General features: G+C 43.0%; 1 protein-coding gene across 1 annotated transcript in view; it reads right to left on the bottom strand.

The window, feature by feature from the left end:
• Positions 1-19977, bottom strand: part of LOC120019898 (kinesin-like protein KIF1A) — a 37194-nt gene that overhangs the window by 14876 nt on the left and 2341 nt on the right. The window contains exons 2-24 of the mRNA XM_038963309.1: positions 16293-16366; positions 15872-16054; positions 11344-11412; positions 9314-9492; positions 9049-9160; positions 8650-8727; positions 8361-8426; positions 8236-8253; positions 7980-8058; positions 7768-7846; positions 7365-7507; positions 5933-6063; positions 5568-5647; positions 5380-5455; positions 5139-5218; positions 4741-4847; positions 2926-3009; positions 2460-2640; positions 2287-2359; positions 2091-2187; positions 1802-1950; positions 431-609; positions 134-271 (exon numbers count right to left, since the gene is read on the bottom strand). Coding sequence (XP_038819237.1) covers positions 134-271; positions 431-609; positions 1802-1950; positions 2091-2187; positions 2287-2359; positions 2460-2640; positions 2926-3009; positions 4741-4847; positions 5139-5218; positions 5380-5455; positions 5568-5647; positions 5933-6063; positions 7365-7507; positions 7768-7846; positions 7980-8058; positions 8236-8253; positions 8361-8426; positions 8650-8727; positions 9049-9160; positions 9314-9492; positions 11344-11412; positions 15872-16054; positions 16293-16366 — 2455 coding nt within the window. The remainder of the gene's footprint in view (positions 1-133; positions 272-430; positions 610-1801; positions 1951-2090; positions 2188-2286; positions 2360-2459; positions 2641-2925; positions 3010-4740; positions 4848-5138; positions 5219-5379; positions 5456-5567; positions 5648-5932; positions 6064-7364; positions 7508-7767; positions 7847-7979; positions 8059-8235; positions 8254-8360; positions 8427-8649; positions 8728-9048; positions 9161-9313; positions 9493-11343; positions 11413-15871; positions 16055-16292; positions 16367-19977) is intronic.

Genomic DNA, 19977 nt, shown 5'->3' with positions numbered 1-19977 from the left:
GTATCTGTATCGTATTGGATCTGTTTCCATCCTTTTGCTCTCATAATGAAAACACTGGCTGCTTAGTGATTACCTCAAGGAAGTGGAAAGACGGCTACATTTGAAAAGAACAGGGCCTGGGTCCATGACTGACCTGCCCACCAGACGGAACCATGGGAAGCGGTCATAGAAGGGGTCTCCCCCGGTCAGGGCCTGGTCACAGTCCTCCACAGTGCTGCTAGGCACCTCCGCCGCACGGTCGTACATCTCCCTCATCAGGTCCAGCCTCTGCCTACAAGGGGCAGAACAATCAACACACAGTCAGCACAGATTACATCAAACCAACAGACACAGTAAAGTAGATGCTGGGTAACATAAACCTATATAGTCCTACATACCAGAGCTATGCAAAATAAACCTGTACAAACTCCCACGATCCCCCCAAACATACCTGAGTTTCTCCAGGGTCCAGTAGTGTGTGGCCCCGTTCTTCTGGTCCTGGACCTCCACTGCTACGATGGTGCGGGGGAAGGGCTGTCTCTCCCTCTCCTTGGTCACGCTGGGGGGCAGCAGGTCCGGGGGCAGTGGGGAGTACAGTGTGTCGGTCAGCAGCACAAACTGGAACTGGACCTGCAAAGGAGAGAGTGGATCATTTTAATATTTTGCCACATTAGCAACAAAATAGTTTTGTTTTAGAATGTTGTTGTCAAATCTCATTTCACTGACTCATCGAACCGATTGACAATTGTAAAGGTTTAACAACTACGCAAGTTTTTTTTGTTGCAATACCAGTCTTTGCTGACACGTTGAATGGATTTACAGTTTCCTAAGACAGTTAACATTTTTACATTTTAGTCATTTAGCAGATTCTCTTATCGAGAGCGACTTACAGCAGTGAGTACATATATTTTTTTCATACTAAGAATAGTACCCGTCTGATTCTGTGCACACTCATTTGGTAGATTGACTGAACTGATTAACAACGCAGTTTCATTTTACTGATAGCTGACAGTTTCACCATTGAATCTTTGTTCTACTTTATAGATATAATGTACAGTGATCTCCAAAAGGTATTGGGACAGTGACGCATTTGTTGTTGTCTTGGCTCTGTACTTCTGCACTTTGGATTTGAAATTATACTTTGTGCCTAATAGAAATGAATGGTAAATAATGTATTGTGTCATTATGGAGTCACTTTTATAGTAAATAAGAATATAATTATTTACCATTCATTTCTATTGGGCACAAAATAATCTGAAACACAACCAAAAAAACAGCAAATGCATCTAACAAGTGTGTAGAGTCACAAGCTTTATGTAGTCATTGTGTGCTAGGAATATGGGACCAAATACTCAACTTTTGACTACTTTAATACACATATGTGAATTTGTTCCAATACTTTTGGTCCCCTAAAATGAGTGGACTATGTACAAAAAGCGCTGTAATTTCTAAATGGTTCACCTGATATGAATACAAAATACCCTCAAATTAAAGCTGACTGTCTGCCGTTCAACCACATGGTCGTTGTATCATTCCAAAGTGCTGGAATACAGAGCCAAAACAACAACAAATGTGTCACTGTCCCAATACTTTTGGAGCTCACTGTATATTTATTTTTATTTTACCTTTATTTAACTAGGCAAGTCAGTTAAGAACAAATTGTTATTTTCAATGACGGCCTAGGAACAGTGGGTAAACTGCCTTGTTCAGGGGCTCGGGAATTTGAGCTCGGGGATTTGATCTTGCAACCTTTCGGTTACTAGTCCAACGCTCTAACCACTAGGCTACCTGCCGCCCCAAAATATAATGACAGTGTACCTACCTTCTTCTTGAGCTCCACACTGATGGCGTTGGCTTCCTTGAGGAAGATGGCGTTTCCCCACAGCAGGTCCCTGAGGGAGGTAAACTGGTAGAAACGCCACTTACGGAATGCCCACAGTGCAAGCTCCGTCTCACACTTGGTCCATGGAACTATGGGAAAAACTTCAAACATTCCATCATTCTAAAAATATTCCATTGTCTGGCCTCAGCAACGGGCATCTTATTTCAAAACGATTGTAAAAATTTGAAAAAGTGTGGTCTAGGTGGATAACTGTCAATCACTGTCTCACCTTCTTCCTCAGGCTCCTCCTCTTCCTCTGGGGGCTCCAGGCAACGGGAGTTTCTGTCCACCTGTTTCTGCAGGGCCTCCAGTTTACTCTCATAGTCCTAGGAGAGACCATGGTACAGACACATCAAATCACATGACAGAATATAGTGCATATATCTCATATATATTTCAAAAAATCTGTTAGTGGCCTGTCTTACCAGTCTCTGTTGTTCCAGAAGGTTACTGGCCTCCTCTCGTTCTCTGCGGTACTGATCTTCTAACTCTTGAAGCCTGCAGACAAAACGATCACAAATCAGTTTTAAGCTATACAAAAGGATGATAGTTCATTACAGTTGGTGCTTTGCCAAAGGTAGCCCATCGATTATTGTACCTTGACTCCATCTCCTGCTTCATGTCGATGCCCTGTTTGTCCAGCAGCTCTCTCTGGGCGAAGGCCCAGTCCACAGGCTCCACGGGGGTCTCAGCGCAGGGCGTCCTCTCCCGCTCCTGTCGCGCCTGCTCCGGGTTAGTGAAGCGGAACACATGGCTCTTCCCCATGATAATGCGGTTCCCTGGGGTCAGGAGTCAAAGGTCAATCCGAGGTCAACCGCATCATGCATCAGTTGTTTCATACATTTTTACCTATTGATGTTTTTCAAACCCTGGAGTGTTCACGTGTGAATCACCTGTGATGATTCTTAGTTTATTTGTAGATGTTGTATATGGAAGCAGATTCATGCCAAAACAAGTAAAACATTTTTAAATAAAATCATTACAGAGTTTTTCAGTATGTTTTACGTGTGTGGTATATATGTTTCCCATGCTCAGTGGAAGACGCTGAGGGGTTCAAGACTTACCTGAGCGAAGCAGAGTAGGCGTGGTCACCAGTTTCCCGTTGACATAGATCTCCGCCCCCTCGCAGGGCTCCAGGATGACGTTCCCTGTGTCATCATCATCAACAGACAAGAACCACCGGGGATGGTGAACATTTGGCCATTCTACTGACTCTCTGCACTGGTTCTCTGCACACTCACTGGTCTCTACCCACACACTCACTAGATTCTACCCACACACTCACTAGACTCTACCCATTCTACTGTCTGCTTCTGCTGTGATTACACTACTATAACTAAAGTCTAGAACCTCACTAGTCCACGTCTCTATAGTCTAGAACCTCACCAGTCCACGTCTCTATAGTCTAGAACCTCACTAGTCCACATCTCTGTAGTCTAGAACCTCACTAGTCCACGTCTCTATAGTCTAAAACCTCATTAGTCCACGTCTCTATAGTCTAAAACCTCACTAGTCCATGTCTCTATAGTCTAGAACCTCACTAGTCCACATCTCTATAGTCTAGAACCTCACTAGTCCACGTCTCTATAGTCTAAAACCTCACTAGTCCACGTCTCTATAGTCTAGAACCGCACTAGTCCACGTCTCTATAGTCTAGAACCTCACTAGTCCACGTCTCTATAGTCTAGAACCTCACTAGTCCCCGTCTCTATAGTCTAGAACCTCACTAGTCCACATCTCTATAGTCTAGAACCTCACTGGTCCACGTCTCTATAGTCTAGAACCACACTAGTCCACGTCTCTATAGTCTAGAACCTCACTAGTCCACATCTCTATAGTATAGAACCTCACTAGTCCACGTCTCTATAGTCTAAAAACCACATTAGTCCACGTCTCTATAGTCTATAACCCAGTCATCCTAATCTATAACACCAGTCTTCCTAATCTACAGTCTATAATCCAGTTTTTCTAATCTATAGTCTATAACACCAGTCATGCTAATCTAAAGTCTATAACACCAGTCATCCTAATCTATAGTCTATTAGCCAGTCATCTTAATCTATAGCCTATAACCCAGTCATCCTAATCTATAGTCTATAGCCCAGTCATTTTACTGTATAGTCTAGAACACCAGTATCTATAGAACCTCACTAGTCCACATCTCTATTCTATAGTATAGAACCTCAATAGTCCACGTCTCTATAGTATAGAACCTCACTAGGACACGTCTCTATAGTCTAAAACCTCATTAGTCCACATCTCTATAGTCTAGAACCTCACTAGGCCACGTCTCTATAGCCTAGAACCTCACTAGTCCACGTCTCTATAGTCTAAAACCTCGCTGGTCCACGTCTCTATAGTCTAGAACCTCACTAGTCCACGTCTCTATAGTCTAGAACCTCACTAGTCCACGTCTCTACAGTCTATAACCCAGTCATCCTAATCTATAGTCTATTAGCCAGTCATCCTAATCTATGACACCAGTCTTCCTAATCTACAGTCTATAACCCAGTTTTCCTAATCTATAGTCTATAACACCAGTCATCCTAATCTATAGTCTATAACATCAGTCATCCTAATCTATAGTCTATTAGCCAGTCATCTTAATCTATAGTCTATAACCCAGTCATCCTAATCTATAACACAGTTTTCCTAATATATAGTCTATGGCCCAGTCATCCTAATATATAGTCTATAACAGTTTTCCTAATATATAGTCTATGGCCCAGTCATCTTACTCTATAGTCTATAACACCAGTCTCACTAGTCCCAGTCTCTACAGAGTCTCTATAACCTCTGGTGTACTCAGGCATAATCTGCCAGTTATTCCTCCCATAGAAATATAACTAATAGAACTAGCATGGTCAATTCAGTCTCACCTTCTCCCCCGGGGCCTGTGGTGCTGCTGAAGGTGCAGTGCTCGTCCTGGATAAAATGGCCGCTGAGCACGATGTCCTGGCGACTTCTGGCGTCCTCACGACCCACCCTGAGGGAAAGATACAGAGGATATGGAGTCTAGAGTGATTTGCTGTACGCAGATGTATTTCTTATAAGAAAGCTATTTCAGTCTTCACATTCTGAAGATGATAAAATATCCTAGCCCACTTCACAGGACCACTCATCACCTTTGATATTCCAGGTAGTAAATTTAAACAGCTGACCCCCTACTCCAAATCCATATATACTGTACTACAGGACTGTTGCCCACCTCAGTCCAAAATAGTTCTCAATGAAAAGTACACATTTCCTGCAGGTGAAAGAAAGCAGTCGTTCTTACTTGGTGGTCCCATCTTTGATGTAGTAGAGTAAGCACTCAGACATCAATGGGTCCTCGTTTAGGTTCACCAGGTGAGGGGTCTGAAAGAAAGACATGAACATTAGGACTTGTGTCTAAATGTTGTTGACAGGGGTTGTTGTAGCATGATGGGAAAAAATGATTATGTACAGAGCATTATGGGTACTGTAGCAGATATCATTACAGTTGTGATAGGGGTGTACTGTATTTTTGAGGTTCTGACCTTCTTGGGGGAGAACACGCCCACGGTGCCTCCATCCTCTCTCATGGCCACACCCATCTCAGCCAGTAGGGCTTCCCTACAGATAGCAGAGAGCCACGTTTTTGGGGGTTAGGGTTTGGGTTAGCTATAACGGTTATTGAAGACAGAGGGACTCAGATGAGGATAATGGTTAAATCCGTCTAACACACCTCTGCATCCGGATATCTTCAGTACGGCGCAGCTTCTCCTCCCATGTCTCATTGAGCTCTGCAATGATTTTCTCTGTTTCCTAGGGTGGAAAGAAAGACAAATGTCTACATTGGTATGGTACACACATGGTATTACTAAGCATTGTGGTTAGCCTCCCTCACCCTTGCCATCTCTCTCTAATTTTCTTCTTCTCCTCTCTATCTCCATCTGTCCCCAGCTGTCTCTCTATCTCTCCACCGCCTTCCTCTCCTCCTCTCTCTCCCCTTCCCACCCTGTCTCTTTCTCCTTCAATCCCTCTCGCTCACACAGTCACCTACTCACTCCCCCACTACCTCTCATTTCACCCTACCTCCCTCCTCCCTACCTTGAGTCTCTCTATGGCCTCCTCGGAGGCGGGGCTGAAGATGCGGTCGTGCAGGTTTGCCATGGAGCCCGCGCGGCTGGACAGAGCAGAGAGTGAGGGAGAGGGGCTCATCCCAGTCATGGCATTGGTCACTGTGGATAGATCACCCATTTGATTGACAGCCTGGCGATTATTGACAAAGTTGTTGTAATCACACAAGTCTGCCAGAAGAAGAGCGGGAGTGTGTGGGGGAGAGAGGGAGAGAGAGGGAGCAGACAGCAGGAAGGTGAGGAAGAGGAGACATCGGGGTGGAGAGAAAAACAGAGAGATGGACATATGGAAGAAAGGGAAGATCAACAAAAAGAAGAAGAAAGCTCAAAAGATGGATTGTAGAAGCAGACAGGTGCTTACCAAAGCCACTGCAGAGAGAGCGACAAAAGAGCAACTTAAACTGACATAATATGTTAAGCATACGATAAGTTAGAGCCAATGCATTTCTCTGACATTCGTATGCAAAATACATCAAATACCAAGCTAAAAACAAGCAATGTTATATGAAGACCAGCCAATATATAGGGCAGCCAGTCTAGAAGAAATGTCTTTTAGTTCTTACTTGCAGAATATTCTCCAGGCTGAAAGGCTGTGAAAGCATTATTGAATTAAATTCAATGCAATTCCAAAAAACGTTATTCATCCACAAGGGACAATTATGCCGGGCAAGCAGTGTGAATTAGAAGGCAGCTGAGCTCTAGAGACCCAACCAGAGCCCACACTAAGAACCTGGCATATCAAAGCTCCTCTACAGAAGCAGAGCGTCCAATCAGCTAGCTACACACCCAGAGAACCGGTGTAACCAACGCTGCATGCATCCCAACAGTCTAAAATGGCTTCCTCCCCTCGTCTCCTCTTCTTGATCTACACTGATCTGAAAGGACTGGACAGGTGAAAGTCTGTTCCCTAAGAGGAGTCCACCATCTTGCGTTCAACTATCCCATTTTTGCAGATCATTGCAGATAAACGAGAGGAAATGAGAACATGGAAAGTACTATGAGAGCAGTTTCTTGTCTACAGGGTCTGCTGGTCTCATGTAAAACCTTTCTATAGGTTTTAGATGAGTTTCGGAGTCCTGTCATAGCTCTGGGGTGTAAGGACTTTAGTGTCATAAGAGTTTGAGCTTTATTATCAAGTTAGCTGCAAAAGCGTGAGGTTGCCAGAATATACACACTTTTCAAACCAGCTATCACAGGACCAGGACATCGATATGCTGAGAGGAGAGGGGAGAGAGAAGAGTGTGTGTGAGACACTCATCCTGTGTGTGTGTGTGTGTGTGTGTGTGTGTGTGTGTGTGTGTGTGTGTGTGTGTGTGTGTGTGTGTGTGTGTGTGTGTGTGTGTGTGTGTGTGTGTGTGTGCGTGCGTGCGTGCGTGCGTGCGTGTGTGTGTGTGTGTACTCACTGTCTATGATATCTCCCAGGCCCTGAGCATAGAGGAGGTCCTTGAGGCGACACACCTCCTCCTTCAACTCACGCACCAGACGGTTGTTGGGGTCCTCGTTGATAACAGCGTTACAGCGGATCTGCTTAGCGCGGTCTGCATACCTGAGAGAATGAAAACCATTAAAGGGGACGTTCACTCGAAAATCTCAATTCAACTTTGTTCATAATTATATTGACAGTGAAAACATGGGAGCCTTCAAGGTATCATTATTTGAAGCTCCTGGATTACTTTCTGGTTTAGTCTCATAATGCATTGTCATTACACTTCACAAATGATGACAGTGATAGTGAAGTACTATAGGGTCACCCAGTGACTACTATGTTTTTAACCGGAGAATGTTACCTCAGAGCTGGGTTCTTACCTGAGGGTGCTCAGGGTCTCGTCATAGTTGATATCAGCAGGGCTGAGGGCTGCCACCATGGCAGTGCGAGAGTTACCCCCTAATGGACAGAAAGGGGAAAACAGATGACTTGTGGATGAGGGCGAGAGGAGGAAAGATTATTTAAAGGGTGATGAGGATGCTACAATTGGCGTAGTCGGCAGGATCTGGGCTACTAGGTGGAAAGTACGTACCCAGGTTCTCTCTCAGCAGCCAGGTCAGCACTGAGTCTCTGTATGGGATATGGTTCTCCACTTTCTTCTTCTTCTTGTTCTGTTAACAGATAATCTTCCCAATTAGAATACTGCTTCAATAGAAGTGTATTTACATGTTGACAAATGTAGTCATACAGGTATAAGAAGAAACGCTTGTTAATCATCCATCTCTTAATACCATTTCCCCAAATATTTTCTCATGACAGAAATTGAATAAGTAATTGAAATGGTGTACCTTATTTGGTGCCGTGTCCTAGAAAAATAAGAAATTGACAGTATTGAATTAATAGACAGTCTTACCAAATTGCTTAAATTACCATACAGACAACGAGTTGTGTACAGAAGAGTAAGGACTCTAACCACTTCAGCTAAAGCAGAGATGACTTTTCCCAGTGTGGTTAGAGATTTGTTGATATTTGCTCCTTCCTGAAAAGGAAAAGATGGGGCGTAGTTAATCAATCGAGAAGCATTGCTTGGGACGCAAAAACTACAATCTCCACAATCTCGAGACACAGAGCCTAGATGCTTTGTAAAATGCATAGACGTGTTAACTAGAAATGTTAACTAAAAACTTTGAGGAATTCATACATCGACATCACTGGGGGATCGAATTCAGCCCATAAAGTAGACCCAAAAAAGACCCTCTCACCTTCAGCCTGGTTCCTTTGGCTCCTGTAGAGTCAGCTCTCTCACTCCCAGCCAGATCCACCAGGCTGATCTTGCTCACCTGCAACAAGAAACCACTCGGGTGTCATAATTTATTTTGGCATGAATCTGCTTCCATACTCTGTATTGTAAAGGAAAGATGTCCAGATTCCAAATACACAGCGGTAGCCCCAATAAACGCTCTTTGAGGGCTTATCTGTAATGAGCATTGAGTAAATGACAACACTGTGGATGTCCAGATAACATGGCAATAGATCTCAACTATAAAAGTGTAAACCATACATATTGGTCAGACTTATTAACTCTTTGGCATCAAACTATTGCAGAAGCTTGAACAGGAGGTTGAACCTGGTCATTAAGTTGTTATAAGCATGTATCGTACCTTCTCAGACGTATTCTCTGAATCCATGTCGTGTTTCTTCTGAGTGAAGATGATGTTGAAGACAGCGTGAGAGCGGCTGCTGGTCTCGTTCATGTTAGTGGCTGCCACCGTCCTGAAGGAAGAGAGAATTTAACCTTATGACATCCATCCATCCCTCCCTCTTTCATCCACCATCCATCCACCCTTCCAACCCACCCACCCGCCCATCTATCATCCATCCATCCATCAATCCATCCATCATCCATCCACTGAAAGTCACATTTACCTGGCCTTGTTGCCAGACTCCATCAGGTCCTGGATGTCGTTGTAGGAGGTGACGGCCAGTTTGGACAGGTCCTCCACGTAGGGCCCCATCAGGGGGTGCTCTCTCACACGCAGGTTCCCTTTGTTCTTCGGGTTCAGCAGGTCACGCACACGCTCACAGTAGATCTCCATGTAGCTCACCTGTGGAGGTCGTCAATACTCTATAGAAGTGCCAATCAAACTAACTAAGTGCCAATCAAACGTCTATTGAGCACTTGGGGTACAAAATACACTCTTATCAGAACTCTTATCTTATGTTTGTGTTATGACAATACTGTGTCCTCCCCATTGTTTTTACATATCACTTGTCTTGGGGTTAAGCACCCTAATGTGGTTTTGCCATTTCATGACTGTCAACCACGTTAGGATACAATTAGTTATGGTGAATTCTATATAGATTTAACAGAGCTATTCATATCACCCTGGAGTTAAAGTAAAGTTTCCCTCATTTTGAGTGTTATATCGTATTTGTGCATCTCTGAGTGACGTTCTAACAACTCCCAGGGTCATTTCATGTTTTCATGTGTATCTGATTTATTGGCGTTCAAACAGGCAGAAATCTGGCCGGTATGATGAAGCACCATGGTAAAGTCTCTCTCACTATACTGGAAGTTAATAGGAATATGACTTTTAGATCGCGAAAACCTATATCATACATCAGATTTCAATACTGGCCGATGTCATAACTCGGGAGGATGTCGTCTCTCCAATGAGCCATTGATCTTATGTTTGCAATATTCCTACCTCGAGAAATTGGTAATTTAACGGAGGGTCTAGCACATTTTCCCTATTTGTCTGCCTCTTTAGTCCAGGATGCATTGCATGGTGCCGTTGCTAGATATATTATAGAAAGGAGACAGGAATCCAATGAATGAAGGATTCTATAACGCCCCACCCAGCAGACTGTCGACCAATCGCGTTCACGATGTCATGCTGCGTCACGCGGTTGCTAAGCTAATCATCACGCAATCCCTTCTCAAAGTCAATGTATATGTCGAGAAACGTGCCTATTTTCCTCGATAGTACGTAAAGTCACAATTCCAAAGCTATACGATACTACAGATAGCAAGTTAATTATCTCACATCTCAGAAAAGATTTGTAAAGTTTTACTTCTTGTTGACGAAATTCATGCTAATGTTGAGTTTTTGAGCTAGCACCCAAAAGACTCCCATTCAATCTTCAAAGGAGAGCGCACCTTGTCCCAGAATCGCCCAGAATGGACCGTGCGACCAATTGACGTAGCATGGGCAACATTTCCCATCTCCTCAAAAGTATATCTGCCGTTGCGAATGTCAGACTCCACTTTGTGAGGCACATCGATCTGTAGGTTGAACATGGTGAGATTGTAGACTCCTAAATTGATAGTGCAGTTTGTTCAGGCGATTTTACAGCTAACTAGCTACGTTACATGCTGATATTATTGTCACGCCCTGACCATAGAGAGCCCTTGTTTCTCTATGGTGTAGTAGGTCAGGGCGTGACTAGGGGGTATTCTGGTATGTCTATTTCTATGTTGGTGCTAATATGGTTCCGAATTAGAGGCAGCTGTTTATCGTTGCCTCTGATTGGGGATCATATTTAGGTAGCCATTTCCCCACCTGTGTTTTGTGGGATATTGTTTTTGTGTTTGTGCAGCACTACGTAGTCACGTTTTCGTTGTTCGTTTATTGTTTTGCTTAAGTGTCACTTCGTAATAAAGATGTAGAACTTCAACCATGCTGCGCCTTGGTCCGCTCATTACGACGATCGTGACAATTATTGTGTGTAGCTACGTTTGCTAGCTAGCTAGCCAGCCCATAAAGAGAGCAATGCATTGTGGATGTTGTAGTCGACTTGAGCTGAAACAGATTTCCACAACGATTTTCCATGTTGCAACCAACCTTATTATAACGCCAAAACGTTAACACTTTAAAACCCCAAACCTACTATGGAGTAGGCCTCTCTTGTATTCAAGCTTATTCTAAAAACACTAGAGGGTCGGGAGCACTCACCTCTACGGAGTAGGACAAGCTGTTGTCAGTATTGCTGTCACTGATCTTGGTGAAGAGGTCCTCACACAGCTGGCAGAGAAGAAAGCATGGAGGGTTATTTGTTGTTATTATTATTGTTGTTATTTGTATTTATTAAGGAACCCCATTAGCTGTTGCCCTCTTCCTGGGGTCCAGGAACATTAAGGCAGTTATATACAATTTTAAATATTACATGGCATTATATGTCATTACACTTTCACAACCCGATAAGTGTGTTCACTCAGGCCACTACTCTACTATCACATATCTACAAAATTCATGTGTATGTGTAGAGTGAGTGTCTTCTCATGTGTATGTGTGTCTGTGCCTGTGTGTGTGTCTGTGCCTGTGTGTGTGTGTGTGTGTGTGTGTGTCTCTTCACAGTCCCCGCTGTTCCATAAGGTGTATTTTTAACTGTTTTTTTACATCTGATGTGGAATAGAGTTCCATGCTCTATGTAGTACTGTGCGCCTCCCATAGTCTATTCTGGACTTGGGGATTGTGAAGAGACTTCTGTTGGCATGTATTGTGGTGTATGATCGGGTGTCTGAGCTGTGTGCTAGTAGTTTAAACAGACACCTCGGTGCATTCAGCTTGTCAACATAAGTAGTGATGAAGTCAATCTCTCCTCCACTTTGAGCCAGGAGAGATTGACGTGCATATTATTAATGTTAACGCTCCGTGTACATTTAAGGGACAGCCGTGCTGCCCTGTTCTGAGACAATTGTCATTTTCCGAGGTCCCTCTTTGTGGTACCTGACCACATGATTGAACAGTAGTCCAGGTGCGCCAAAACTAGGGCCTGTAGGACCTGCCTTGTTGATAGTGTTGTTAAAAAGGCAGAGCAGCGCTTAATTATGGACAGACTTCTCCCCATTTTAGCTACTGTTGTATCAACATGTTTTGACCATGACAGTTTAGAATCCAGCGTTACTCCAAGCAGTTTAGTCACCTCAACTTGCTCAATTGCACATGATTTATTACAAGATTGAGTTGAGGTTTAGAGTTTAGTGAATCATTTGTCCCAAATACAATGCTTTTAGTTTTTGAAATATTTAGGACTAATTTATTCCTTGCCACCCATTCTGAAACTAACTGCAGTTCTTTGTTACGTGTTGCAGTCATTTCAGTTGCTGTAGTAGCTGACATGTATAGTGTTGAGTCATCCGCATGCATAGACACACTGGCTTTACTCAAGGTCAGTGGCATGTCCTTAGTAAAGATTGAAAAAAGTAAGTGGTCTACACACTGTCCTGGGTAATTCCTGATTCTACCTGGATTATATTGGACAAGCTTCCATTAAAGAACACCCCCTGTGTTCTGTTAGACAGGTAACTCTTTATCCACATTATAGCAGGGCGTGTAAAGCCATAACACATAGGTTTTTCCAGCAGAAGACTATGATCGATAATGTCAAAATCTGCACTGAAGTCTAACAAAACAGCTCCCACAATCTTTTACTATCAATTTCTCTCATCTCAGCCAATCATCAGCCATTTGAACAAGTGCTGTGCTTGTTGAATGTCCTTCCCTATAAGCGTGCTTAAAGTCTGTTGTCTTACTAAGGGGTAGTAACAGGCTGATTGGTTGGCTATTTGAGCCAGTAAAGGGGGCTTTACTATTCTTGGGTAGTGGAATTACTTTTGCTTCCCTCCAGGCCTGAGTGCACACACCTTCTAGTAGGCTTAGATTGAAGATATGGCAAATAGGAGTGGAAATATTGTCCACTATTATCCTCAGTAATTTTCCATTAAGTCAGACCTCAGTGGCTTGTCATTGTTGATAGACAACTATCTTTTTTAATGGGTGCATGCTAATTAGTAACTGGAATAAGCAATTTCAGAAATGTGTCAAGTGCAGCGTCTGGTTGCTCCTCATTGCACACCACAGACCAACAAATATTCTTTAAATCAACAACATAGGAATCAATGCAAGACGTATTGTATGACCTCTTATACACTATATTAGGGCCAGCCTTTGGAACTTTGGTTTTCCTAGATATGGTTACTAAAAACCAAATCAAATTGTATTTGTCACAAGCTCCGTATACAACAGGTATAGACCTTACAGTGAAATGCTTACTTACAAGCCCTTAACCAACAATGCAGTTCAAGAAATATAGTTAAGAAAATATTTACTAAATAAACTAAAGTAAAAAATAAAAAGTAACACAATAAAATTACATAACAATAACGAGGCTATATACAGGGGGTACCAGTACCGAGTCAATGTGCGGGGGTACAGGTTAGTCGAGGTAGTCTGAACATGTGGTAGGGGTGAAGTGACTATGCATAGATAATAAACAGTGAGTAGCAGCAGTGTAAAAACAAAGGGGAGGGTCAATGTAAATAGTCTGGGTAGCCATTTGATTAATTGTTGAGGAGTCTTATGGCTTGGGGGTAGAAGCTGTTGAGGAGCCTAATAGTCCTAGACTTGGCCCTCCGGTACCGCTTGCCGTGCGGTAGCAGAGAAAACAGTCTATGACTTGGGTGACTGGAGTCTTTGAAAAAATGTTGGGCCTTCCTCTGACACCGCCTAGTATATAGGTCCTGGATGGCAGGAAGCTTGGTCCCAGTGATGTATTGGACCGTACGCACTTCCCTCTGTAGCGCCTTACGGTCAGATGCCGAGCAGCTGCCATACCAGGCGGTGATGCAACCGGTAAGGATGCTCTCGATGTTGCAGCCTTATACAGCTCGTTAAGTGCGGTCTTAGTGCCAGCATCGGTTTGTGGTGGTAAATAGACGGCTACGAATAATATAGATGAGAACTCTCTTGGTAGTGTGATCTACAGCTCATCATGAGATACTCTACCTCAAGTGAGCAATACTTTGAGACTTCTTTAATATTAAACATTGCGCATCAGCTGTTATTGACAAATAGACACACACCCCTGCCCCTCGTCTTACCACACGTAGCTGCTCTGTCCTGCCGATGCACGGAAAACCCAGCCAGCTCTATATTATCCGTGTCGTCGTTCAGCCACGACTCGGTGAAACATAAGATATTACATTTTTTTATGTCCCATTGGTAGGATAGTCTCGACCATTCATCCAGTTTGTTTTCCAGTGATTGCACATTGGCCAATAGAACCAATGGTAGTGGTGATTTACTCACTCGCCTACGAATCCTAACAAGGCATCCCAACCTTCTCCCTCTGTATCTCCGCTTTTTCTTCACGCAAATGACAGGGATTTGGGCCGGGTCTCCGGAGAGCAGTATATCCTTTACGTCGGACTCATTAAAGAAAAAATCTTTGTCCAGTTCGAGGTGTTCAGAAGCTCTTTTCAGTCATAAGAGACCATAGCAGCAACTTTATGCTCAAAATAAGTTACAAACAATGCGAAAAAGCAAACAGAATAGCACAGTTGGTTAGGAGCCCGTAAAACGGCAGCCATCCCGTCCGGCGCCATTACTATATTGTGATCACTACATCCGATGGATATGGATACTGCTTTAAAGCAAATTTCTGCAGCATTAGTAAAGATGTGATCAATACATGTTGATGATTTCATTCCTAGTTACTGTTTGTAACTACCCTGGTAGGTTGATTGATAACCTGAACGAGGTTGCAGTTACTAGGTACAGTTTGAAGTTTTCTCTTGAGTGGGCAGCCTGATGAAAGCCAGTCAATATTTAAATCACCCAGAAAGTATACCTCTCTATTGATATCACATACATTATCAAGCATTTCACACGTTATCCAGATATGGACTATAAGCACTTGGTGGTTTATAGCAGCTTCCCACAAGAATGGGCTTCAGGTGAGACAGATGAACCTGTAGATCATGAATATAAACCGCTACACCTCCACCATTGGCATTTCTGTCTTTTCTGTAGATGTTATAACCATGTATTGTTACCACTGTATCATCAAAGGTATTATCTAAGTGAGTTTCAGAGATTGTCAGAATATGAATGTCATCTGTTACTAGTAAATTATTGATTTCATGAACCTTGTTTCTTAAGCTACATATGTTAACATGGGCTATTTGTAGAACTTTTCTGGGATGCTTGCTTGTTTTCATTGCTTTACTGGGAAGCTTGGCAGAAGTAGACATGCTCATGTTATTTATGTTAGTGCAGGGTGAGCTGCACACAGTGGATTTCCTACTAGGGCACACCGCCTCAGTGTTAATAGTATAACTCTAGTTCATAGGCACATGATTACTGCATACAATATCTGTAGGATCAGCAGAGACATTCAGGGCAGTTAAGAGCGACATAAATTAGGTTACTTACATTGTGTCTTCCAACGCACAAGGGATAATGTACATTTGCTGAAGCATTATGACAACTCAGCGACACAATGGTAGGGATTAACTGAGCTGGGCTTGGGTCATTGAACACAGCAATCAGTATGTATTATAAATAAGAGGCATTTTTTGGTATAAACCTAAATGTGTTTTCATAGTTTCAGTATCTGACATGTACGTGATGAAGTAACTATAGATTATGATGTCTTTACTACATTTTGTCATCCATCCATTTATCCATCCATCCATCCTACCAGAGGGATAATGCCTTGCTGGTCCTTCTGGTCCTGCTTGCCCATCATGGTGTAGCTCTTCCCAGATCCAGTCTGGCCATATGCAAAGATACACACGTTGTAGCCCTCAAAGGCATGCAGCAACATCTCCTCTCCAATGTCTTTGTACACTTGCTTCTGTGAATGATAGTTGATGTCGTCTGGCTGCAGAGAGAGCGAGAGAGAGAGAACGCAAGAGAGGAGAGAGAAACAGAGAGAGAGAGAGGGAGCGAGAGCACAAGAAGAGAGAGAGTGTGAGAGGAGAGTGAAACAGAGAAAGGGATTGAGGTTTAATACACCTTTATTAAGCAATTACAGAGTAAATACTGACCTCATGACTTGCATGATCTTTAAATGCACGACATTCAAGTCTCTAGTGTGGGACTTGTGTGGCAAAGCTCACCGTGGTATGTGACCAGTAGGAGTAGTCGAAGTTGAAGCTCTTGTTCTCCTTCGGCTGTTTGGGGTTTAGGATCGCTGAAAGGACCGACAGGAAGGAAACAAAGGTTAGAAGTATCCAAACCAAACCCAGAAATCTACACCAAGTAAACTATTGTGATACACTGTATATGGCATACCAGATATATAATTTATTTGGCTGACTACATACAGCAGATACAATTAGTGGAAAATGCATTGTCATCATTTCAGGAAGAATTGTGGAGCTGGTGGAATCTGAAACTAGGCCAGGCGTTTGTGGAAAACTGCGCAAGTCCGTCTCTATAAAAGCTTTAATGGCCAAGGCACAGAAGCTGAGAAAGCACCTGGCAGCAGCTGGTGTCTGTGGCCCATTGAGGTAATGCAGCGATTAGGTTCATCTGAGCCTGACTGATACAGCCACATCATCAGTGGTGTCTGACCAATCATGATGTCACTTATGTCATAGACTGGGGAATGTACTCTAGCCGATTGCACGTGCTAGCAAGTTGAAAATGTCAGAGTTTCCTAGTTCTGACTAGCACATGAACGCAGCTAGAATACATTCCCCAGTCTATGACATAAGTGGCATCATGATTGGTCAGACACCACTGATGGTGCTGCTGTATCAGCATTAGGTATTGATAGAGATATGTATGCAGTCACATGAAGGATGTAGGCAGTCACATGAAGGATGTAGGCAGTCACATGAAGGATGTAGGCAGTCACACAAAGGATGTAGGCAGTCACAGAAAGGATGTAGGCAGTCACACAAAGGATGTAGGCAGTCACAGAAAGGATGTAGGCAGTCACACAAAGGATGTAGGCAGTCACACAAAGGATGTAGGCAGTCACACAAAGGATGTAGGCAGTCACAGGAAGGAAGTAGGCAGTCACACAAAGGATGTAGGCAGTCACAGAAAGGATGTAGGCAGTCACAGAAAGGATGTAGGCAGTCACAGGAAGGAAGTAGGCAGTCACAGGAAGGAAGATGTAGGCAGTCACAGAAAGGTGGTAGGCAGTCACAGCAAGGAAGTCGTTGAAAGTCGTAAGACAATGTTTCAGTTGAACAGAAGAATGCGTCAGTAGCTATGTTTCCATCCAAATATTCTAAAATCCGCATAAAAAACACACACAATGCGCACACAAAATGTACTTTTTCACTTACGTTTTCATGTACAGAATAAAAATCTAAAGGTCAATGTGTTTCCATCTCAATTCAAAACCGATAGTCTTGTCACAAAAACTGTTGAATTTAAATAGCAAATGTGCCTACTCTGGTCTTTGCGCGTGCTCTCTAGCCAACAGCTCGCAGGTAGGCTGTGCGGGAAGGCTAGTCTACATGATGAGATTATTATGGACAAGAGTGAGAATATTTTTATTTGTCAAACGCAGTCAAGCATCGATCATCATGTCACCAAAATCAGACACTCAATATTTATTGGAAAGGAGCATCAAGATCACTGTGCACTTTCACCACCCTGTGAAGTTCATCATAAATTATTTAATCTGTAACCTAATAAACTGCATGGTTTCCCGAGTCGTAGTGGGAGGACCACACACCATATCATCGCGTAACTCCAAGTTTACTTCCTATATGATGGTTATTATATCAATATTTGCTAATAAAGGCGTGTCGACTGCCATTTTCAACCAAATTAATTTTACAGACACAAAAAGATCCCCCCATGTCGAATCAACAAATTATCTGTCAGCATTTATATAATTGCACTGAAGCTTCCTGTTCCCATCACAGATGTCGCGATTTTTTTTGTTCATAACAAATTACTTTAATCACATAAAAACTGTGGATGTAAATGTGGTTACAATCCCACAGTGATACAAGAGAGATGAGATTTCTGCAAGCATTCCCATCCTAATAGTCTAAAGTTCCTTGATATAACCGTAGAGTGGAAGCAACCAGGAAGAGGATGATGCTAGCTGATGTTTACATGGTAAACAGTACAATGTATTACCTTCACCAAAGCAATTTCAGAGATTTCCAGAGATCTAACCTAATCTGTACCATGCCAAAGATTGTGGGAATGAGGTCATAAACAGACCTGCCGACAGGCACAAAGCAGCGGAATAAGACACACCCACACACACATCAGCTGACCCAGTGTCTCAGCTCAGACAGAAACAACGAGGCCTTTTGGACCCTCTGGCTCGAGGGATAAGACGGTCTAGAGGTCCACACACACAGACACAGTTCTGACTGGACCCTTTGTTTCACTTCCTATGGAGATGTGTTACATGCCCCACTGCCCACTGTCGTGTGTTCCAAGCACAAAGCAGAAAATGGCAGACGCGCACCGTTTAATTGATTCTCTACAATAATTCTCCACAGTAGAAATGATTGAGCCGACAAGGGCCTATGTTGTGAAGTGATGAATTTCTGGAAATAAGCTTGAAATAGTGTTAGATCCAATTTTATAAATACATGTCTTTTAAAACCATATAGAATGTCATATTGTCAATGTCTGATGAAAATCTCTTCTCTCCAAAACAGAAACTTTTCTTGACCACATTTTCCCATGAATGAACATAAAAATATGTACAGTAACTTCAGAATTATTATTATTTATTTATCTAGGCAAGTTAGTTAAGAACAAATTCTTATTTACAATGACGGCTTAAGAACAGTGGGTTAACTGCCTTGATCAGGGACAGAACGACAGATTTTTAACTTGTCAGCTTGGGGATTTGATTTAGCAACCTTTCGGTTACTAGCCCAACGCTCTAACCACAAGGATACCATCTTGGTCCTTGGTCCGAGAGTCATGAAATGTTCAGAGTACATTGGGGGGAGTTACTGCTCTCAACAAATTGAAAACATTTCAAATGTAATGGCAAAAAAAGGAGTTACAAGATTTTTCATCAGACCACAACAATATGAGATTGTCTCCTGAAGGCCCAATCTAAATCAGACCATATTAGTACAAATATTTCATCAAACTGTATTTATTTACTTATATATTTATATATATATTATATTTACTTCCATTCAACCACAAAAGCATTAGTGAGGTCAGGCACTGATGTTCGACGATTAGGCCTGGCTCGCAGTGAGTCGGCATTCGAATTCATCCCTAAGGTGTTCAATGGGGTTGAGGTCAGGGCTCTGTGCAGGCCAGTCATGTTCGTCCACACCGATCTCGAAAAACCATTTCTGTATGGACCTCGCTTTGTGCACGGGGGCATTGTCATGCAGAAACAGGAAAGGGCTTTCCCCAAACGGTTGGATTCACAGAATCATCCAGAATGTCATTGTATGCTGTAGCGTTAAGATTTCCCTTCACTGGAACTAAGGGGCCTAGCCCGAACCATGAAACACTGCCCCAGACCATTATTTCTCCTCCACCAAACTTTACAGTTGACACTATGCATTGGGGCAGGTAGCGTTCTCCTGACATCCGCCAAACGGTGAAGCGTGATTCATCACTCCAGACAACCCGTTTCCACTGCTCCAGAGTCCAATAGCGGCGAGCTTTACACAACTCCAGCTGACGCTTGGCATTGCGCATGGTGATCTTAGACTTGTGTGCAGCTGAGCTGTTGTTGCTTCTAGAAGTTTCCACTTCACAATAACACCACTTACAGTTCACCGGGGCAGTTCTAGCAGGGCAGAAATTTGACAAACTGACTTGTTGGAAAGGTGGCATCCTATG

This window comes from Salvelinus namaycush, chromosome 25, assembly GCF_016432855.1.
Source record: "Salvelinus namaycush isolate Seneca chromosome 25, SaNama_1.0, whole genome shotgun sequence".
Classification (NCBI taxonomy): Eukaryota; Metazoa; Chordata; class Actinopteri; order Salmoniformes; family Salmonidae; genus Salvelinus; species Salvelinus namaycush.
Note: the sequence above shows the minus strand (reverse complement) of the source record. Positions and strands in the feature narration are given on the sequence as shown.